At 41.4% G+C, this 24,437-nt stretch overlaps 1 protein-coding gene across 1 annotated transcript in view; it reads left to right on the top strand.

Moving 5' to 3' along the window:
• Positions 1 to 24,437, top strand: part of tenm1 (teneurin transmembrane protein 1) — a 464,310-nt gene that overhangs the window by 155,171 nt on the left and 284,702 nt on the right. Inside the window, exon 5 of the mRNA XM_079556162.1 lies at positions 17,208 to 17,446. Within this exon, the coding sequence (XP_079412288.1) occupies positions 17,208 to 17,446 (239 nt within the window). The remainder of the gene's footprint in view (positions 1 to 17,207; positions 17,447 to 24,437) is intronic.

The following is a 24,437-nucleotide window of genomic DNA, read 5'->3' as shown; positions in this document are numbered from 1 at the left end:
ACCTTCTCTTCAACGTGTTGTATAATTGACCTTGTTTGAGTGGATCTCCCAGTCTGTATAGCCCTTACAATACCTCCTGTACCCAATTACACAAGTGTGGACCACCGTAGAAATATACTGTACTCTAGACCACATGCATGCTTTTTATGTTTGATTTATTCCTCTTTTCTGTTCAAATTTGATACTAACTGCAATGAGAACATAAACAAACAAAAAAATCGACTATTACCAGCAACACTATACTGCTATGATATTGCAATAATATACAGATACAAGACGTTGCACATAAAACCAGTGAAGACCAATTCCAATACAAGTCCAATAAGAAAAGCATGAAAGTTAACGTTTCTTTTCGAATTAAAGTCTAGCAGAAAAGTTGCGTTTTAAGAGCCAAAGAACTACATAGAACAATATTTTATTCAAGAGGAGGTGTCCCTACCTGTCTCCTCAAATAATTGCCCATTCTTAAGTGTCTTTCAGTCCTAAATGTGAGACATGACACTTTGTTCGGAAACCTCTTCAAAGGCAAAGCGCAGCACTTCAGAAAAATGTCATTAATTTGAAAGACATTCCTTTAATCTCAAAAATGAGGATCATTAGATGGAAGCAAATTCTTCAAGAGTTCACACATATTTCCAGCCGGGACGAGGGCCCGATGATGAAGAATGAATCTCGACGAGTACTGCAAAATTTGACGCAATTAAATCGGAATTTCAATTTCAATGGTCACAATTATGCAAATCGCAACGGCTGCAAATATTAAAGGAATAAAATGTCAAAATACCCTCTCCATGTGGTCTTATAAAGCCTGCAAACTCCAGATTGCTGCATACATGTTCTGCAATGCTTGAGATTCAGATCAGACATCTGTCCTGTCTCAGTTGTTAATGTTCCTGGACTCTATACATGTCCATATTGCATTGGATTACAACTACCAGACTGTCACTAAACCAGAATTAGATATCGAACATAATTGGAATATAGGATTATAAGCATTAGTCTTGTAGGATTGTTTTAGTACCAAGGTTTGTTGCGCTTGAAGAAATCTAGATGTTTTTTAAACCGTATTTTACGGACTATAAGTCGCACCAAAAAATGCATAATGAAGAAGAAAAAAACATGTCACTACGGTGTATAAGTCTCAACTACAATGGCCTGGAGGTGTAATGGCACTGTTGACAAGCCTCTCCCAGCAACACGCTGCTCAAGCACCCATTTGTGAACTCGTTCCTCTAGCTGTGGCCATTTAACCTTAAAGGCTCTATACCTGATTTTTTTCATTTCAAACAATGAAAGAGGAAGCCACTAAATTGACTTTTTTGTAGTATCCCAATTCCTAACAGGGACATGTTTATAGGCACATTTCACAGCTTGCAGGGACACGTTTCAGGGTCACTGAACACATTGTTTTCCCCACAAATGTCTGAGTTTACAATATACTTATGGAAGACAAAACAAATTTCATTCCATAACTAGAAAATAAATCAGGTATAGCTCCTTTATAGGGACTATAGGGAGTTTAAAATGTTAAAATTATGTATTTTCCGCCACCTACATGTTCCAGCCATGTGTGTAGAATGAGCTCAGACCTGTTCACCACAACTGCCTCTAAAATCCTGCACTGTCACACACAAAGGTATCACTTCGGGTCCGAATTGCCGTCATGCACGAGCTTAATATAGAAGGTGCAGTAACAACTATGGCCTGAGGTGGCAGTAGTGAGTATAAAATGGCGAACTTGCATCCAGCCCCTTTAAGTCCACAATTAGCTTTTTTTGACAAGCCTAGAGCACCGTCCAGTGGCTGTTAGTGTGAAAATAACAATCGTGAAATTATATATTTTGATATATAAGTCGCACCTGAGTATAAGTCGCACCCCCAGCCAAACTATGAAAAAAAGTGATTTATAGTCCAGGAAATACGATATTTACATTTTCTCTTTTAGCGTTGGGGCCTTTCTTCCATTTATCAGGTTTAGACAAATGTTTTCATGTATGACTGAGAGTTTGAGCCTACTTCACACTTACCCTGTTTGTACTGTGTGGTCCTTGATCTTCAAAGAAGTCTGGTATAGAACATCACGCAAACCTCTGGGGTGGTATTATAAGCATCAAAGTAATAAGAAACTGATTTTTGGTGTATCAACCGTATTCTTTTCACCACAAGATAACAAAAGGCCTGCTAGTGGATCCGTCTGGGTGGATGAATATTTTTTGCCCCGTGAGCGTCTTGTAGAAAATTGCCTTTTGAGGAACACACTGTGATCCCATCCCGTTTAAAATTTCCCAAATGCCCCCGGATGGGCCGCTTGGAATTTCATCCCATCAAAGAGAATTAATTATTTGCTTCCTGCATAAGTCATAATTTATCAGAGAATTATTTAGGAGCTTCTCATTTGCGCAGGCGGGACTCGGAAAAGCGCGGCAAGGTGCACAAGAATATGTTTGCATGTTTAATAAGAACTTATCGAGGCTCCTGGATCCCCCCTTTTATTAGGTGGGACATGACTGGCAGGCGGTCACACATTGAGGAGAATGACTTTAATAAGTTATGCATTAGGCCATAATTAGATCGTAGCTCATTTAAGCGAAAGGAGGAATAAAATTAGATTTCAGTGACAAATTTAAATTAATCACTGGGCAGACACCGGCATCAATGTGAAAGACCTGTGAGATATACGCCTTGTAATTACACTGGCTATTGCTCGGTCTTCTTTATGGCTTGAACCCACTCAATGAGCAAATAGATGTCACGATAAGGACCTCGAAATAGAGTGAAATATACATTTATGAATCAAAGATGACAATAAGGGAGTGAATGTAGAGATGATGGTCGTTTTGGGGCTTAAGAGGAGACAATGCACTTTCGGACCAACCTGAACTATAGTTGGAATGAGGAAGTAGTGAAATAAAGGGAGGGAAAGGGCGAGTAAATGACATCGCATAAGTGAGAGACCAGACGGTGTCTTTAGAGTAGATACTGGAAAAGGTTAGCCCAGGTCCCGAATGTCAAGATGCCTTTAATATAGTTTAGTAATTGTATTCTATATAAAAAAAAATATTACTTAGCATTCATACAGACGGCATCTCGCGAATCTCCCATATATGGTCATGTTTGAAGACAGTTAAAGCTTTGCTTTATGCCCACAACACTAGAGGCCACCATTGCTGCAGTACCTCCATATCGCCGCTAGTCCCCCATTGGAAAGCATTGGAGTTTAGACACGTTAAGAACAACTTTAACGCCTGGTTTCAATTTTTTAAACACTAGACTAGGCTAGATGTTCCTCCTGAGATAACGCCGGGTTAGTCACAATTAAAGAAACCAGGCTGGTTTTCATAAGAAGAATTTTAGAAATCTCGTACTTAATGAGGGTCGGACTGTTAGCATTGGAGCTGCGCGAGCTACACGTCACACAAGGGCCAAGTCTACAGTGAAGATCCCGCCCTTATGCCCTTTGTAGGAACATGCTTCGTCAGAGCTGGGGAGGGGGAGTCTGTAAATCTGCCATGAATTCCCCTTCGAACGCGGTCATTATGGTCAACGGGGAGGAGTGAGCAGAAGCTGTCCATTATATATACAGTCTTTGGCTATGACTGCCGTTTTTTCCGCTTCTACTGAACAATCTGCTGTGAATAAACATCCACTTGGACCCGATTTAGACTTGACTTCATTTGTATGTGATAAATAAGGTCACATTTCACCAGAAAATGGCTAAAAAGAGTGAAAAATTGTGTTTCCCAAAAGATTTTGTTTTCCCCCTTGGCGAAGCCTGGCCCCCTTCTATGACGAGATGCCGTCTGTATCTATAGTGGTGTTTAGGTTTTATGAATTTGAGTTTTTCATTCCTTTTATTCCGAAAATATGCAATCATTCATTGTTAAAAACAAAAACATTCTAGTTAATTTGGCACGGAACCAGGTATTGTGAGTTTATTCATCGTTAATTATTCTCTATGGGTTTTTTGTAGCTTGACTTGATTCCAATGAGCCTTTGACGCAGAGGAAAAATGCATTTATGGTCTCTTCATGAAGGGAGGGATGCTTGAGCCTGTCCTGTCACATTTGGGCCTCAGTGCAACATGGACAGTTGTGCGTTTGTTTAATTTGCTTTAATAATTATTCAACCACTAACTACGCTCAGAGGGATTGCACTGAGTCAACCAGCAGCTACACTTTACTTTACAGCGCAATAATAGCAGGGTAAGAGAAATTAAATGATAGCCTTCATTGAAAGAGAAAAATGCACGCTGCAGCTCTGTTTCCACATTACACTATGAAGAAAATGTTACCACGTTTCTTGGGCATTTAATGTGTTACTGCGTTATGAGGAAAAGTAAATTGTTTAGAGACAGGAACGCTGACCACTTTGCCACCATGCAGCTCCCGAAAAGCCCCAAATTATCCACCATATTTGCACATTGTCTCCTATTGAAATTAATAGCGGCAGATAGCAGTGTTAGATTTTAGCTATATAGCACGTCTAACGGTACATCGGTCTATTACATCCATAAAATGTAATTATAGTCACAGTCAGTGCAAGTGGATTTCTTTTCAAGCGTAATTCAGATATTATTGGCTCTTCTTGAACAAGCTTCTGGTGGAGGGTGACACAGTATTACTCAGTCTACTGCTTAACTGCTGAATTTTATAATAGAGCACTCTTCTCGTATAAAAATCTCACTGTGGATATCTAATGGTTGCTTATCTTGCCCCCGTCTCCGGCTATCTCCCCAATTTCAAGCATGAGATTAAAGATTTATCAACTACGCGCAAACTTGTGCCTGGCGCTGATCGTCTTATAAGCGATTCTATATGACCGTAAATGAAATGACGAAGAAAAGTGTGATTTCTGCAGTTGTCAGGTAAGATGCACACGGGTTTGATGAATGCGTATTGAAACGTATCGACATTGCGTCAGTTTGAGATTAAGATGCTTTGAAGTGTGCATGGATTTCCCATTCACCTCTATGTAAGTGCGCGTAGAGGGCGGCTTGTATAAGGGGACAGGCATGGAGATATGGATATTCAATATTATCTGACAGGCTTCACGCTGCTGTGTTAAGAGGCATTACAAATGTTGGGAGTGTAATAAATTGAGTGGTGGCCAACCCCCCTCTCCAGCCCCTTATCAGACGAGGAAAGTGAGATTTCTCAGATCAAATGCAGTGCTTTTCTTTTATTGAGATATACTTTTGAACGAGCATCTGCAGGCTCTTATTAAGCCCAGTGACAAAGGCATGTCTCGTGTTCAACTATACTGCTGTCCACTGCCTATACTTCAGTGCATGTGAGTCATTTTCATTGTGAACAGAACCTTAAAGAGGGGGTATTATGCTTTTTTCAATCACATAGCACCAGTCTATAGCACAATGATGACAACACCTTCTGTTGGTCTGTAAATGCAGTAAATTAGAATAACTGCCTTGTATAAAATTGCTCTCTCAAAATGGCTGTAGTGAATGTCTTGAAATAGGCCTCTGTCTCTTTAAGAACCTCTGACCCTTTCCGACATGCCCCCTCCACACTCTGTCTGTGGCATCAGTGGGGAGGGGGCTCTGCTGAGGACCAGTGGTTGGTTACTCGGCTGGTGACGAAAGCTCGGAGGCGTCTCCAGGAGGTGGGGGCGTTCCTAGGAGGACCTAGGCAAACCTATCCCTAAAATGGCTGCCATCAGAGTTTTTACAGATTACTCAAACATACGTGAATGTGCCAAGGCAACACTTCAGGCATGTTTTTAATGAGGGAATGACATAATAACATGTTGTAAAGCTTGCAAAAGTCGATTTTGCATAATATCCCCCCTTTAATGTTGAAATGACTGTCAAAATAAACAATTCCATGAGTTCTCTTTATTGAATGGATTAGCATTAGCTTCAGATCTCTTTTTCATAGTGGATTTATTCCGCCGTGTGGATTACAGTGTGGTGCCTCTGCTTCACTTTCAGTTTCCATTTTGACGTACAGTTGTCTTTTCTCTGTGGCAGCGCCCCGACTATGGAACAGTCTTCCTTTGTGTGTCAGGTCCCAGTTCAAAACACACCTCCTCCCCCCGCTAGTGGAGCGTATCTTAGCTTGTCATTTTATCTGTAATTATTTGCATGTGCGCCTCCTGGAACCGCCACCTTAACGTGGTGGAGGGGTTTGAGAACCTGAATGATCCTCGGAGCTCTGTTGTCCGTGGCGTTGTGCCCCTGGTTGGGTCTCCATATGGCAAACAGGTCCCAGGTGATGGGTCAGACAAAGAGTGGTTCAGAAGCCCTTTATGAGAGACCAACAGGCCCGTTCATCAATTAAAAGTGATGGAAAATGTGACATCATCTGCATAAATTATATTGGGATGAATTGGTTAAAGTTTTCATTCTCTAGAACACCAATCAATAAATGAAATGAATGTATTTATGTTTCAATTAAAGGGGCTGGATGCAAGTTGGCCATTTTATACTCACTACTGCCACCTCAGGCCATATGTGTAACTGCACCTTCTATATTAAGCTCGTGCATGACGGCAATTCGGACCCGAAGTGACACCTTTTTGAGTGACAGTGCAGGATTTTAGAGGCAGTTGTGGTGAACAGGTCTGGGCTCATTGTACACATTAGGACATGGCTGGAACATGTAGGGGGAGGAAAATACTTAATTTTAACATTTTTAAACTCCCTATAGTCACTTTAAGAGAGAAGCATATAATACGTTGTATGGCATTTGTGTTCAAAGCATTTATTTTCTGCGGTTTAGCTTAGAATCGATCTGCCAAACCTCCAGTTAGCTAATTAACATGATCTTTTAAATGTTTTTTTTGTTTTGTTTATCTTAATGTATGTCAAAAAACAACAACATACTGGGATTTGTCATTAGATATTAATCATGTTTCATTTTTCCTCATACATTTTGGCGGCTGCCCAATGTTGCCTGAATAAATCATAACCATAAAAACAAATATGACGATTAAAGCCATTTAGATGGCTATCAAATGGTTTATTACAACCTTGAATGGCTTTGAGCTGTTGATGAATTATTGAACAGGTTGATGCTTTACACAAGTGTACAGATACAAGGGAAAGGGATTTTGCAACAAGTTCAAGTTGACAATTTAAAGTGTTGAAGAAAATTCTTTGAGACTATACATGACGTTGATTGAGAGGATGCCTGGTGGCTCAAGGAGAGGGCATTTACTCTTAGCCTTCATGAAACCCTGATTGCTTATGGGATGACCAGATGAACCACTGGAATGTTTCACTTCCATTTAATCATTGCACAAATTGTGTGGAACTACAAATGTAACCGGACGCAGGTTAATGGCAAATGCTTTCAAAGAGTGTTTTGATGGCCTTTTACTTTCATCCATTTTTAAAAGAGGCTAGTTGTTAACGAAAAGGTCACATGTGAGTAGAAAGGGAACAAAAATGCTCTTCTTTTTAGTTTGTGTCAGCTCCTAGTTATCCGGCAGGTTTTCAAATACCTTTGACTCTGCTGGTTTGTGTGATTTGAGGACGTTTCACTTCTGTTCTCAGCGGCTCTTCTCGCTCATAAATCAGTTTGGGAAACCGTAAACTCTGGCTCCTTCTTAGGGGAGTGGCGAGGACTGCCATAGCCCCACCTGGGATGATACCCAGCTGTTAAACAAGGCCTGTATGTGATCTGAGGAGCCCATTGTATTCAGGAAGCAATTTGTGTCTCATTCCCCCAAAAAGGCCTATGTTTTTTTGCAGGCCAGTCTGTTTTATTCAATGTAAACATGATGAGGGGCGCAGTGTCAAACTGTCTAATACTGTATTTGTCCCAGGTCTTGCAGCAGATCCTGTAGTTTATTGAAATGTCTGCGTGCTCCTCAGGTGTACATGCTCCTGTAGACCTCTGCCCACACAAACACACAGCGATGTGCAGGTATCCAGGCTCAGACAGCCCCGGGGCCAGAGCGGACTGCCTCCTGAGGAGCTCCCCTCTCATTTCCCCCAGTCTCTTGGGAAATATGCCCCTCTGATATGAATTCACAGCTTCTTGGGCGTTGCCCCTGGATATTGTCTGAGAAGATCAAAGGCAGGGAGCCAAGAAGGAGAACAGCGAATCCTTTTAAGGCGCCGCACAAGAAGAATAGAGATTCACACACGTTGACAAATGCAATTTCTTCTGCTGCGTCCTGAGCTCCTCGGCTGCAGTTCTTTTACAAAAGAAATACAAAGCAGCATGGTCACCTCGACCTGTGAGCTGCCCGCAGAGGTGTGAAAAGGCTCAAAATACGTTTTTTTTTGTTTGTTTTTTTTCACTCAAAACCCCCTTAAGGGATGATTATGAGATTTAAACCAGGAGTCTTGATAAAACAATGAGTTAAGCTTCCAAAACCTAGCTATGGGTCAAACTCTAATTTAAAACCCTCCAAACCCAAGCAGACATGTGAAGAACGTGTGAAATGAGATTAACCTCGTAGCTAGACCTTGCACATTACTTCCCTGGTGTCTACAACTAAAAGCCACACTTTCTGGAAGAGTCCTATGCCAACCCTGACTGAAGACGCAAGTTAAAAATCTGTTGTGTTTGATCTTGACGAATCCCATCCTGTTTGAATGACAGAGCCTGTCAGCATGTCTCCAGTATCAGACTTACAGTAGTTTAGTCCCTTTTCTACTCTGTCAAAGACAAAGATAGTGGCTAAGCTCCAGACAATACTGAGCGAAGGCAGGCAAAGAATATGAAGTAAATCTTAGGTGAAAGATGATAGTTTTTGGTACACGGCTGACTATACTGTAAATTAACCCTGTCAGATGAATACATGACATCTATCTCACCTAAGCTCTATTGCTGCCAAGATTGATTCTCAGAAAATACCACAGTCATTTTCTCCTTTCCTTTCTGATCTTCTTGCTCCTGTTCCTTTAGCAAAGCAACGCGGCGCCCTGCATAACCTCACCCCGCGCTTCGGCCTCGGAAATGTGAAAATGCTCACCGTGTTTGACATGTCTTTGTTTATGCTTGTCATGTTTCGAACCATCTCCAGAAAACTGATTTTTTTTTTTTTTTCTTCCTATCTTCCGGGGCTATGTGAATGTGCGTGTTTGTCCAAAAGTTTATTTCTGGCCTTTTCAAAAAAGCTTGAACCAGCAGTGACCCTAGAGGTGTGTGCTTGCTCTACGACGCACTGTGGCTGTTGTGTCCCCCGTGACTCACAGCCTTCAGCGGAGGGAGAAAGAAACAGACAGTGAAGGATTAATGTCAGCTTGTGTACAATGCAGCTTTGGGGACGCATTATGAACCGGCAAAGCAAGAGAAAAGCAAAGGCATATATGCAGAGAATGGGATGGGGGCATAAATAGAGCTGGGATGAAAGGGGAGAGATGAATGACGTAATCACTGTCGGTTTAAGTTTCTTTAAATGTGTTTAAAGGATGCAGGACGACAAAGCCTCCGTCAGGGGAGCGGTCCATTTCCTGAGATGATATTTGGTAAAGCAGGAAGAGGCGAGGAATAAGGCCTGACCGTCCATTTAAAGTTAGCTGTGAAAACGCTTAAAGGTTGAAGAACTAGGATTATGGCGTGGCATGAAGTGTGAAATAGCTGTAAGTGTAATACTTTGCTACATTATGAAAGCTTGGTAACACTTTACATTACGGGCCGGTAAGTCGTTGGTACTTACAGTGGTAATTACAGTGGTGATTACAGTGGTATTTACACTGGTAATTCTAGGTACTTATTGTGGTTCTTACACTGGTGCTTACGGTGGTACTTGAAATAGTTCTTATGGCGGTAACTACAGTGGTAATTCTAGGTACTTTTACTATAGTGAGAATTACAAGTTGTGTACTTCTAGATTCAGTGGTAACTCTTATTAATTAAGTGCTTCTTGTTTTCCCTGCTGTTTTATTATTTATTGCTGTTTTATGTTGTTTTATAGTCACACAATCCTAGAAATTACGTCTGTGTGTAGAAGTATCACATTTTCTACCTATGAATTGCTGCTGTAGTATCCATGGATTACCAATAAGTACCATAGATGTATCACTGAAACTACTGGAAACAATCATTTAAAGTATCAAAGTACATAGAAGTAGACCTTCATTACTAAGAGTTACCACTGTGTCTCTTAGTAATGAGAGATACAGTGGAAACTCTGTGTCTCCCTAACCCTAATTACTAGTAATTATGACTTTTAGTACCACAATAATAACCTAGAATTATCACTGTAAATACTAGTACCTACCACTGTAAGTACCACTGTAAGTACCATAATAAGCACCAAGAAGAACCACTGTAATTACCACTGTAAGTACCACTGTAAGTACCATAATAAGTACCAAGAAGAACCACTGTAATTGCACTGTATGTACCACTGTCATTACTAGTAATTACCACTATAAGTACCACGGACTTACTGGCCCGTAATGTAAAGTGCTACCGAAAGGTTTACTGTGGTCTTTGTACATGCATATACAGTAACTACAAGTGGGTGTATTCTATAGGGAATCCCTGCTACATGCACGTGGGCCTTTAGTGCATGGATTATTGAACGACTGTACCACAAATGTTCTTGTGGGCTGTCTGGCTAGTGGCTAAAGTCTGTGTCAAGGTTAAAAATATCTAGTTGTTTCAATTTTATTTATTCATTTCCTGTGCTCTCTCCTCTCGTTATGGTACACTATACCCGACTCGCCTCAAGCATAAAGCAGCATTAAAACGGGTGGAGTGATGTGTGAGTGGGATGCGTTCATTTCTGCAGTATTCTATAAGACCCGCATAGGTGTGAAGTAAATTAGTTTTGATGCATATTCACAAATATCTCTCCCAAGGTTGGTTTGCTATATAATCAGGACTGTTTCTGCTTTTGCACAATGCTTTCATATAAAAGTAAGATTCTCAATTCCCTGTAACCCTAAGGCATGGTGTAATCAAACCTGTTATTATTCTGTCCCAAATTTCCCTCTCAGACATTAACAAGATATCTTTAGGTGAACAACTCGCTTGCAACAATAATTCAAATAGTTTGTTTTGCTTGTTTCAAGTAAATACGATCACAAAACATAACTCCAAGCTATTCATTAAAAAAAAAAAAAAAAATCATTTGGACTGCAACAGGTTTTATTGTAAATATTATTATTATATAAGCATATTGGGCCCAATGTTGTGTTTCTTAAATCAGGCTGTAGACGTCTGCGCTGAGGATCTGTGTAATCTTTGCTTCAGACTTGACGCAGTAAGTGGACCCGTCATGGGCTGGACAGAGGCCTTTTGCGAATGGCGATGTTATGCAACAGTGGTCCCTCCCCAAGCTTCTTCCTCCTACAGGCTAGGGCTAAAACTAACAATTATTTTGGTAATCGATTCATCTAACGATTATTTTTTTACGATTCTTTTGACCACTAACAGCAATAGTGACGCCACTTGAGCTGTTTTTGATGGAGAGAACTTGAAGTGAATGTTCGTAAGAAGCTCTTAGTGCTAATTCTGATTCCTGATTGGACGAGACACATATTTAGGAAATTTACCTTGTACAAAATACAGATTTTTGCTCTATTTGAGTCTGTGTTTAGCAGAAAACGACTAATCGATTACTACGACGGTGGCGTAGTAGGTAGAGTGGGTCGTCTCGTGATCGGAAGGTCGTGGGTTTTCGAATCCCAGCTCCCGCAAATGTACACTGTCCTTGGGCAAGACACTTCACCCTACTTGCCTCCAGTGTCTGCATACATTTGTGTGTGAATGAGAGAGTGAAGGTGTGACTGGTTCCTTACTGTAAAGCCCCTGATACAGGTAGAAAATATAAGTTGAGTCCATTTACCATTTAAAATAGTTGTCAACTATTTTGGGGGGTGGGGGAGCAGCGACACGTGCTGGTTTTCTGATCACGTTTCTGAGGCGCGAAGAAGAGCCCCCACGCTCTTCACTACCAGCTCCAGAACGGGACCATCTGTATATTTTCTCTCTCTGGGGGCACGGACTGTGTTTAACTCACAGGGGGATACATAAAGTTCGCAGTTTGTCCTGTGAGAGCTTCAGAAGAAGGTAGCCCAGATGCTGAATGAAGTATATGAGGTGTGACGTAACAGAAGAGATGAGAAATGGGAAGCAGCGATCTTGCAGCGCTCCACACCCCCAGTCAGCTTAATCTTGATTCATAACAGCCAACTTTATATGATTAACAATGGTGTATGCTTGAAGCTATAGGCTTTTTTGCACTGTCCTATCAAATAAACAAACGATGTATGCTTGTAACCCTGTATGTATACGTACTCTGCCTACAGCTCAAAACGTCCCCGTCTATAATGAATTGAAAGGACTGAAAATCACGCACTGTAGCTTTAGCCGCTCCTCTCCCCTGAATGCTAACGCTGTCTTTGCCCCTGTCACTGCGGCGACTCTTTTTAAAGTCTCGGAGGTTCAATGTGAGACTTAATGACGTGTCAAGATGGATGTGTTTTTGGCGTGTATGAAGGAAAGCCGGAGCAGTCGTCCGCACTCTGCTGTCCGGCCGCTGTGTCAGTCTCTTGTCTGGCCCCACTTTAATGGCCTGTCCTCTGTGGGCTCTTCAAAGAGTCCTATAGCGGCTGCCGGTGACCTCGCCGGGCTGCACGGGCACAATAACAGCCGCATATCCGCATAGTGACATACTGTGCTCCTCCCATATAACCAATATTAACCCAAGGAGACAGGGCTGTAACCCGGGGTGATCTGTGCGGCAGAGGGATGGCTCGGGGATATTGACAGAAAGTAACTGAAAAAAATATGCCTCAAGGGGGATATACGGGCTCCATTGTGCACATTGTACTCAGAGGAAAAGGCATGTTAATTAGTATTGTGTTAATTAGCCAACTATGATTAAACCGTCTGATTAGATTGTAAACAGCCATAACAATATAACCATCTGGTGTGTGTTTCTTCTGTTATGAGAGTTGCCCTATAGATAGATCAAGCTGTTGGTGGTTTAATCCCTTCTACAGGCTTTAGTGGCTCAGTCTGAGACTTTGTTTAATTTTATAGGATGTTTTATGTACAGTGGGGAAAAAAAGTGAGTACACTGTAGGGCTGTGCAATTAATCGAAATTTGATTACGATTTCGATTTCTACACTAAATGATTACAACATTAGCATGATCGCAAAAAAAAAAAAAAATAGAATTATTATTATTTATTAATTTTTTCTTCATTTTTTTTTTTGCAAAGCAGTCTTGCTTTTCAGGCCGCTGGGATTATTTTCCCTTCGCATTTCAGGTGCCATGGCTCGGCGCTGTGTGATGATGTCATCAGGCCGCGCTGCTCAGTTTACTTGCGCAGGTGTGAGGCCTGGCCAGCAGGGGGCAGGTGTGAAGCAGAGACCTGTCTTTAATCAAGGCGTGCTTGAAATCATTTGTACTTTTATGACTGTTCAGAAAACAGAAAATATCAGCATAGTTTTTTGATTAATAAATGAATTAAATAAAGATGTAAAAAAAAAGAAATAATCGTGATTTCAATTATGACTAAAATAATCGTGATTATTATTTCCTCAATGATCGAGCAGCCCTAGTACACTGTTTGGAATTTCTCACATTTCTGCCTAAATTGGTCATAATATGTGGTCTGATCTTCATCAGAATCATAAGAATGAATAAACAGTGTGTGCTTAAACTAATACCACCCACGCATTTGCATTTATCATTTTTTTATTGGCCATAACATGCAAACATTCACAGGAGAGCGTGGAATAAGTGAGTCCACCTGAATCTCACTGAACTGCAGCAGTTTTGTAAAGAGGAATGGTTCAAGATTCATCCTGATCGTTGTGAACGTCTAATCTGCAACTACAGAAATCAGTTATTGCTGCTAAAGAAAGAACAGCCAGCGATTTAACACAAGGGATCACTTACTTATTCCACGTCGTTGTGAATGGCTCACTCTCAAGTCTTTCACCAATCACGGTTAAACTAGAGGGAATTACAACACGCCTCTCCTTTGTTGCTCTGGCTTTTAAGCGATTTGACCAAGCCAAACAGTGACAGGGACATCATGTTGAAGACCACGAACAAGTGAACTTCTCATGAAAGTAATTATAATTATGAATGCAGAAACTTAAAAAAAGAAAAAAAGAATTGATTCATGAAATTTTAGTCAATGAGAAGGCGCTCCTGATCCTCACTGTGAAGCATGGTGCAGAGAAAATCATGTTTTTTCTGCCTCAGGGCCTGGACAACATGCTATTATCAATAGAAAAATGAATTCACAAGTTTATCAAGATATTTTGCCGAAAGACCTGAGACATTCACAACAGCATTCACAACTGCTTTTCTGTAGTTTCAGATTAGACGCTCACAACGATCAGGATGAATCTTGGACATTTCCTCTTTACAAAACGGCTGCAATTCAGTGAGATTCATGCGGTATACTCACTTATTCCTCCCTGTCCTGTGAATGTTTACATGTTCCGGCCAATAAAAATATGATAAAATGTAAATGTTTGGGTGGTATTAGTTGAAGCAGACACTGTTTATTCATTCTTATGATTTTGTTGATGATCAGACCACATTTTATGACCAATTTCGGCAGAAATGTAAGAAATTCCAAACGTTGTACTTACCTTTTCTTCCCACTGTATGTATTTCCTCTCATTTGGTCTTGGTATAGTCCTGTTATTGCCGTGGATTGGATCCGGTTGCTGCCATGAAGCCATACATTTTCTGAGGAAGTTTGAGGACCAGGATCTTGTGTGATTGTGACTTGTCTGTTGGAGGCTGAAGTTGGATCATTGTTGGCATGCCAGTCTGCCCAAGCTTTACATTGATAATGGAATATTTTAACACTCTTGGAGATGCTGGAAAATGTAAATAAACAAATAAATCCCTTTAACTTGTCCAAACAAGAGATTAGAAACTGACTTAACTGCCCTACTCTGTGTTGCTGCCATATAAGTGCTTCTATCTGAATGAAGTACAACTATATAACGATTATTCTTCAATTGGCAAGGGTGGAAGAAACTAGAAATCCTCCATTGTTTTCCAACAGACACAACTGATTAAATCCGCAAAGGGCACTAGTGGAACTGCTACAATTGCCTGTCCAGAATCTCTTGCCAAATTGCAAAATCCTCTATACGTCCCGATATTTTTCTCTTTTCATGTGACAGCCTAGAAAACCCTCCACCTGCCTCCATTATCTAAACTGTATAGATGAAATGGTGCTTTAGATTAATTGCCCTTCCTGCTTATTAGTATCGTGATTGTCTGCCATCTACAGTGCGGTCCCTCTGATAATAGAAATGATCCGGCTTTAACTAATACAGCCTTATAACTTAAGCAGTCACTTTGATGAGTTAAAACCCAGCAGGTAAGTCATTGATCCTACGCTGCCGGGCCTTTTTCATTCTCTTTCATTTTCTACCGCATTACCTCAGCAGCAGCAGCTCATAATGTTGCGGCAGAGAGGCATATTTAGGCTGTACCTCTCACCGTTTCTCATTCTTTAGCTAATATACTTCCTGCAGTCAGTCGCGGGCCGATAAACCATTTGCAAAAGTGCACTTGTGGTCAAGACTATTATGGAGTGTAAGCACATAGCGAGAGCGGCGTTCGTGTTTTACATTTGAAACAACACATCGAATGCTCACGCTGTATAAATGATGGCGCATAATGTGGAGTCCCAGCGCTCGGAGACTTTCTTAAAACGTTTTCTCTGCGAGATTTTTTAGCTTTCCAGATGAATCTTTGATGACGCATCGCTGGCAGGTTTAAGAGAGCACTTAAATTAAAAGCGCGCAAATGTAGACCAAACATTCGGGGTATTAGGGACTTAACTGTGCTCGACTCCGGGACGGTTGGTGGAGGTTTTTCAGACAGGTGCGACGTATTAGGAGCAGATCGTGGGGAAATGGAGCGGGCCGTCCTGCGCGTCACGTCTGAATCCTGGGCCTCTATTTAAAACTGCAGCTGCTAAAACTCGCCACCTCAGGGGCTCCTTTAAATGAGTTTCAGTCAGGCGTATTTCACAGTGCCAGTCTATTCCGTTGGGTGAGGATTTGCATAAAGAGAATCTGAATAAGATACAGATACCTGAGAGGAGATGATGTCGCTGCTGTGTGAAGTTAATTGGTAAAGCATTGAACCGGTGTCCTAGATAGGCCGCGCATAACCGCAGTTGTTTTTACTACATACTATAATCTGCTTTACAGTCCCAGGTGTGGCAGCCGGTTTGTGGGCCGCACAATGTGGAGCACAATACCTCTCTGTCATTACATTAGGACAACAACTCATTTAAGGGCCACCAAACTTTTCCGACAAAGAAACCGATTCAATAAAGTAAATCTCCTCAGGGTTTTCAGTCCCTTCTGGCATTTGGAGCGCTGAGCAATTTGCCAACCATCAAATCTATGCTATTTTGCAGAGTAACCGTATTTCCCGATCACCACTATGGATATTCGTTGTTTTTGTTCATTTGAGCTCAAAAACATCAGCAACTTTATTGAGAAAGTTGTCCGGTGCTACTTCATTTGGATGCTATTTACCCTCTATGGATCAATATGAGACAAACTTTCAGCCTGTGTATTACTTTGAGAAAGCCTTATGGCTAGCCAAGCTCCATAAACATTTTTTTGGTGAAACTCAAGTCAAGTGTTTGTTATCCACAGCACAGCTCAGACAGCAGGGCAGCTGGACTTCATAATCAGTCAGTAAAAAAATAAAGGTTTTATCTTTGAATAATACTATTTTGGTTGAAATCTTGCATCCCAAATGTTTAGAGTCACTCAATTCAGTGGTTTTGATGAGACAGCAGATTGTTTCCTATGTCAGTGCCATGGAAACGTTAACATGACCAGGCCCACCCTCTGTTTAAACAGAATTGTAGGCCCCCACCCCCTCAGCGCAAACCCTTACCCTAATGCTAACCTATAACCCTAACCCTAAATACCACAACAACCCTAACCCTGCTACTCTTTCATGTATCCCTGGGCCAGGTAGGGCGGGCCTACTCCAGGTACACACATAGGAGCTTAGCACAATCGTCGCATATGGTTAGTCATTCTGCAAAGTGAAGTGATTGACATGAAAATCAACGAATCACCTTTTCTTTTTCTTCTTCTTAATTCTCCTTGGCTATGGTAGGCCCCTGGGCTCCAGCCCCTGCTAGCCCATTGGTTAAGGTGGCTCTACTACCTGTTTAGATTGTATGTTCTAGCTTTGTTGTTCTTTACATTGTGTTGGATCCCCTTGTTGGCCATGCTAACTAACTGTCATCATGTTTCTTCCCCCAGACACTTCCTGTTCAAACAAGGCTCTGGTTCTTCGGCTCTTCTGTCGGGAGCAGGACAGGGCTACCCGCTCACCTCCGGAACAGTGTACTCTCCCCCGCCACGGCCCCTGCCCCGCAGCAGTGTGACCCGCCCCCTCTTCACCTTTAACAAGCCGCACCGCTGCTGCAACTGGAAGTGCACGGCTCTGTCCGCCTCTCTGCTCACCCTCACCCTGGCTCTGCTCCTCACATACGTCATCGGTGAGTGAAGGCTCTTAATTGTCCGATGCGACAATGTACATTTGAATCGTTGCTTTGTAGATCTGTTACCAGCACATACAGAGAACATATTTTAGTCTAAAAAACAATAAGGAAATAGTTGAGTTAGTTTAGTTATACGCAGATCCACACCAAATACAAATACATGAACACAATAGGGGCAGCGTAGGGAGGGACCGCCTGGTGGATGAAGCTGAAGACTTTTCAAAGCAAAGCAACACTACAACACGGCATCTCTGGAATCGCCCATATATGGTCATGTTTGAAAACAGTAAAGTGAGAAAACAATTTGGAGAAAAATCTAAGCTTTCTCTAATTATTCAAAAAACACGTTAACAAATGCTGAATTATGAATATAGTTTTCTACTAAATAAAGATACAAAGACATGGAGAGGAGCAAAGTGGTTCAACAGCCCATAAATACATAAATAACGGAGAATGCTAACGCGATGCTTCACGTTAGCATCGTGCTAATGCTAACGACTGGCTAGCACTTGCTGCGACTGCCGTTTTTTCACTTCGACTGAACAATCTGCTGTGAGAAAATATCCATATGAGCCCGATTTACACTTTATTTATTTGATAAATAAGTTCATATTCCATCAGAAAATGTCTCAAAGGTGTGGAAAATTGTGTTTCCCAAAAGATTCTCTTTTCCCCTTGGTAAAGCCACGCCCCCTTCTATGATATGATGCCGTCTGTATCTATATAATACATATACAGTACAATTGAATATGATACATTTTTCACTTTTTTAATGTCATGTTCAAGATTATTATTCCTGCCTCTCTCTCTGCCATTTTGGCTGACATAGAGCTTGTTTTCGTCAACATTGGTTTGCGTACTTCTTCTATCTTCTATGAATAGAAATATAAAGATCTTTTCCTCAACTTTCTAAGCAACAGTGTATTCAAGAACACCCACATGTGTTGGAATGAATTTCCTCTGCCTTTATACCTTTTGTGTGTATTTAAAAATAGCTCCAGCATCTGTCAGTGGCGAGTTACAGGCAAAACACCAGCCTGTCTTGTTTGCCCTAACGTTACCTTAAAGTCGACATTTCTCAAAACAGATCGAGCGAGAAAATTGCAAGGTGTTGTCAAGAGAACAGCTAATTAATTCAGAGACGGATCAATAGAAACTACAGGCACCAACTCTAACAAGGAAGTTTACACATTCACAGAGTAGAAGCATCAAAGGCCCGAAAAGAAGTACTGGGTAAAAAAACAGAAAAAAAAGAGATCGATTGGGATCAAAGCAGGTCTGTTAATAATTTTATCCACCAACTTCATAAAAGGCGGCTTTTAAAACAGGCGGTAATCTGTTGGAGACGTGACCCTCTGTAGGATATTGTAAATACTAAATGAGCTGTCTTACTTCAAAGCGCACCAAACTGGTAATTACTCCATGATGAATCGGCACAGACTGCACAGCCGGTGATATTAGTGCATTTAGCCACTTTGTTTACTGACCTCCACATCCAGGTTTACTTTAGCTGTGTGTGTGATACAATGAAATTTGTGCCTTGCAAAATCTGGCTTGTTGTTTTATGGGGAGGAAACAGACCCTGCACCTTTGAAGAACAAGCACAAGACGCTTCCTGAGCCTGGCTAGACAGTTTTCTCAAAAGTGGAACTGAAATCAGCTAAATCAATCAACCAACCACTTTAAGCTCGCAACACTGTTCGTTGTTAAGCATCCTGGGCTTAAAATAACAGTGTGAAGAAATGCTACCTATTGGTATTAGATATATAAAAACACGACACGCTGCAGATATTATTATTTTTTGTATGTACTGTATAAAAAATGAAATAATACTTATATTTGGGTCACTGCTTGTTATCGAAGAATTAAGTAATCTATTTAGCTTAAAGGGGCTAGATGCAAGTTTGCCTTTTTATCGTAATTACTCACTGCAATTACTCACTACTGCCACCTCAGGTCATACATGTAGCTGCACCTTCCATATCAAGCTCATGCATGACGGCACTTCGGACCCGAAGTAACACATTTTTGAGTGACAGTGCAGGATTTTAGAGGCAAGAGTGGTGAATAGGTCTGAGCTCATTCTACACATTAGGACATTGCTGGAACTTGTTGGGGGAGGATACATAATTTTAACATTTTTAAACTATGTATAGTCCCTTTAATAAATCCGTTTCGTAGCCCTTCTAGGGGTAAAACAAGTGCCAATGGGATGATTGGGGGGTCTTTCATTTCCCGCTGGTGTCCCTGTCCAGAAAACCACCCTTGCAACTTCCCTGCCACCGGGTCGGAGGCACAATACACACTAATAGAAACATGAAAACGAAGCTAATGGGCTAACGGGCAAAGCTAACTGTGTCTTTGAGTTGTGGCACAATGTACAATATCCCTCTCTTGTTTGCCTTTTCTGGCAGCGTAGTATTTACTCTCAACAACAATTAATGAGTGCCTCTAGGGGCATAAGTTACTTAGTTCTGCTTTAAAGGTGGGTCTCAAACCTCTGAACAGTGTTTTTTCCTTGCAAAGTTTGACACAGAACAGAATCAAATGGCCATGGATATCCACAAAAATGTCTTGTAATATCCCCACAAAGATAACTGTAAAAATGTAAAAGTAAAAAATGCTATTCAACTGTCTTTCCAAATAGACAAGAATGCAAAACTGAGCAGGAAAAAACAAGCGACCTACCATTGAGCTATGAAGCAGTGTTATAAAAATCTTCTTTTAAACGAATGCATGAATAAAAAGATGATTAAAAACTTTGTACTTCTTTCAGTCACACCTCTGCTAATCTTACATACACATTTTTAATTAGTGAATGTAAATCTGCCACACTCTCAAGTACCTCTTAATTTAGAAAGTTCAAAGGTGGCTCCGCATCCCCCAAAGCCTCTCAGCCAAATTAGTCAAAGTCAGCTCTCGGAATAGCATTCACGTCCACCCCCCGAAAGACTTCAGCAGCTTCTTGCTCTTCCCCAACCTTGGCCCTGCCCCCCTTCCCCTCCAGTGCCCCGGAGCAGACACCCGCGGCCCCTCGCCTCCTCCGCCCCATCGCACCACCTCCGCACCAGCCAGTTCATTTCCCTCCCGTGGTGGCGCCCAAGGTCAAGGCGGCACGGGGCGGGGGATGAGAATTAATCACATAGACGCGTCAGAGACAGACAAATCTAATTATCTAACACTGCGCATTGAAATATATCGGAGAGACCAGTGAAGCTCAAACTTTGAACACCAAGCACCATTAACTAGGGCTAAGCGCTAAAAATATGTAGATACAGTGGGGAAAAAAAGTATTTGGTCAGTTTCACATACACTGCGTTCCAAATTATTATGCAAATGACATTTTTCTAAGATTTTCTAAATTGTCAACTCAAATGAGAGTCAGCATAATTTTCAAGTCTTTAACTGGTAGAGGATCATTTAAATGTGGTGGAAAAATTTTCCTAGTGATAACAGTATTTCTTTCAAAAATAAATATAGTAAAAACCTCAAAATCCACTGTTCCAAATTATTATGCAACTCATCGTTTCAGTACATTTTAAAGCTGTAATTAACTGAAAATAGTCATTTGTTGAATTTGTAGCATGAGGAGGTCATATTTACTGAAATCAAAAGCTATTTCAATCAAAAAAATATTAACAGGTCAAGTTATATTTTACCATAGGAGCCCTTGTGTGATAGCAGCTTCAAAATTCTTAAATCCATTAAACTTGTGAGTTTTTGGACAGTTTCTGCTTGGATTTCTTTGCAGGATGTCAGAATAGCCTCCCAGAGCTGCTGTTTGGATGAAAACTGCCTCCCACCCTCATAGAAGTTTTTTTTGTTGAGGCTCCAAAGGTTCTCACTAGGATTGAAGTCAGGGGAGGATGAGGTCCAAATCATGAGTTTCTCTCCTTTTATGCCCATAGCAGCCAGTGATGCAGAGGTGTTCTTTACAGCAGGACATGGTGCGTTGTCATGCATGAAGATGATTTTGTTTGGGAAAGCACGGCTCTTCTTTTTGTAGCATAGAAGACAGTGGTCAGTCAGAAACTCCACATATTTTTCAAAGGTCATTTTCACACCTTCAGGGAGCCTAAAAGGGCCTAAAGGGGCCGACCAGCTCTCTCACCATGATTCTGGCCCAAAACATGACTCCGCCCCCTCCTTACTGACGTCACAGCCTTGTTGGGACATTGTCGCCATTCACCAACCATCCACTACTCCATTGATTTGACCATCCAGGGTTACACGGCCTCATCAGTGAACAAGACTGTTTGAAAATGAGTCCTCATGTATTTCTGAGCCACTGCAGTCGTTTCTGTTCATGAACATTCAATTAACCGTTTAGGGGAGGCCCGGATAGAAGGTTTATGCACAACTGCAGCCTCTGGAGGGTCCTACACCTTGATGTTTGGGGGACTCCAGAGGCACCAGCAGCTTCAAATACCTGTATGCTGCTTTGTAGCAGCTGTTCTCTTAATCTGATGTGTTTGTCTGGCAGAAACCGTCCATATTGTGCCATTATCTGCACAAACCGGAGTGTGCTCTGAATCATCCATAAATCTCTTATCAGTTTGATGATTATGCTTCATCTTTCATGAAATATCGAAGGTTTTCATACCTAGACCAAGGCATTCAACTATTTCATGCTTTTCATCAGCAGAAAGTCCCTTTTTCTTTCCCATATTGCTTGAAAATGATGATCTGCATAATAAAGTGGAACACCCTTTTTCAGTAGTTTTTCCCTTAACTGGCCTTAACCCGACAACTAATCATCCCAGGTCTCTGAGATTAATGTCAGTGATTCATAAAGCCCCAAGACACGACACCATCCATGAGTTTCATTATTATTGTTTTTTTTGTTTTACCTTTTTGACACAAAAATCCAATTTGCATAATAATTTGGAACGCAGTGTAGACATTGTATTGGATTTTGGCCAAATACTTATTTCCCCCACTGTACATATATATTCTTTTACTCACAAGCACTGTAATTAGCTAAATTAAACGGCATTACAATAAGGGGGGAACTTTTAAATAACTGATGAACTAATACAAGGTTCAGAACATGTAAAGATTAGATTAGCATGTTCTATTCATTGTAAGATCCCATGGAGACAGAAGAGTTGGTGATTTGCCATGGGCATTATATTACCCACATAGTAATTGCAGCTTTTGGAAATTGCATTTTGAACTTTCAAATTACAATTTAAATTCAATTGTGAGTTGAGTTTATCTTGCAGCCCTAAGCACCAGGTTTGAAAACATGCACCTCTAATTAACTAGTGGTATCATTACGATAGAAGAACTAAGAACTGACCCAAAGCCATGACTAAATAAGCTATGTTTATTTAGTGCTTAAAATGTAACCCTCAACCAGTTTAAAACAGCCTTTACTTTTGTCCCCAGTATGTGTTGTGTTGGATGTTTGTGTCGGTCCAAGAAGCTGCAGCAAATGGCCGCCACCTTGAGTTAGCGGTGGCATCTCACTTAGCGTTTAAGTGGTTAATAAATGGACACAATGTTGAATATTTCTATAAAGGCTTTGTAAAAAAGTGCTTTACAAATAGCATTATTAATTTGAACTTTTAAAAAATAAATATATCCAAACCCAAACAATGAAAGAATGGGGTACAAACACATTTTTAACCTCCCTAACACATTTCATACCACTTCAAGTGCTTTTCACAACTTTCCGAGTGCAATACTGATACTGTATTGTAATAAACAACAGCGAGTTCACTGTTCACAAAACAGCTTTACATTCAGACGCACAGTTCACAGAGGTCATTGTTCACAAAGATCTGCTTTTACAGTATACTGAAGGGGGGGATTTCACAAAGAAAACAGGTATAGTGCCTTACAACTATGACTTTTCTATTACTATTATTACCCCGTCTGCTACTCTCAAATGTACAGAAAATCAAATGTATGAGTGCAGTTATCACCTCTGCCTTGGCCAGTTCATCCCCCTCCTGCGGTGCCGCTCAAGGCCAAGATTGCCACAGGGCGGGGGTTCCAATTAATCACATTTACCTCTCATCTTTGACACCTCGCACGCACACACGCCGATAGCACACGGATCGGGGGGGGGGGGGGGGGGGGGGGGTGTAGGGTGGCATGCAGGCGGGGGGTACCTATGCAGATTAATCCCGGGACTGAACCGAGCCGTGCTATCCCGCTAATGTCGCCCGGCCCTGGTAATTAGTGCATTAGCGAGCGGCGTGAGTGATGGCCCACAGACGACATCACCTCTTAATTGGTGTCATGCTCGGCCCCTGCTTTCTTCAGTGATTGATCCCTTCGCGTTGACGTTACCGTGGCGACGTGGAAGATGTATGGGATTCGGGAGCGGGTGATGTGCTCAGGTCTTAAATCAAAGGACATGAAAGTGGTCACGCCTCTGCGTCCGCGAGGGGGAGAGGGTGAGACGCTGTTACATAATGAGTCAGTATCTGTTCGTTTGTGTTATTAGCGCCATTACCACATGTGTGTCCACCTTAGCTTAGGATACTTTACTATTATTACAGATACGCTCAGATTAAACGCACAATAGGCTAATCTTCCAGATCGTCAGTTCTCTTGAATGAAACTGATGGAAATGGCACAGTTGGCAAACATTTTAGAATTGTGCAGCCTCTTCAATGTATTCTTCCCCGTAATTACTGGACTATAAGCTCCTACTTTTTTTATACGCTTTGAATATTGCGGCTTACACAACGATGCGGTTAATTGATATATTTTTGTAGGTCATACTGAATACTGTATCATGTTATCGGCTATAAAAACTCCAGCGTGAGAAAGAAGCAACAACCCCAAATCCAAACATAAAGTTGTGTGTGGAGATGATGGAGAGCTCACGCGGTTCCTTTCGGACGTACTCCACTCATCTCCACTCGGACAGATGGCAAAGCCTATTGCTGTCTTTCTCTAGGCTCTGGCTCGGCCTGTGATGTTTGCTGCACACCGGGCCAGAGACAGCAGGATGCCCACCCGCGGTTGTAAT

The sequence above is a fragment of the Gobius niger genome (assembly GCF_951799975.1).
Source record: "Gobius niger genome assembly, chromosome: 5".
In the NCBI taxonomy this organism is placed as follows: Eukaryota; Metazoa; Chordata; class Actinopteri; order Gobiiformes; family Gobiidae; genus Gobius; species Gobius niger.
This window is presented reverse-complemented; position numbering and strand designations above follow the sequence as displayed.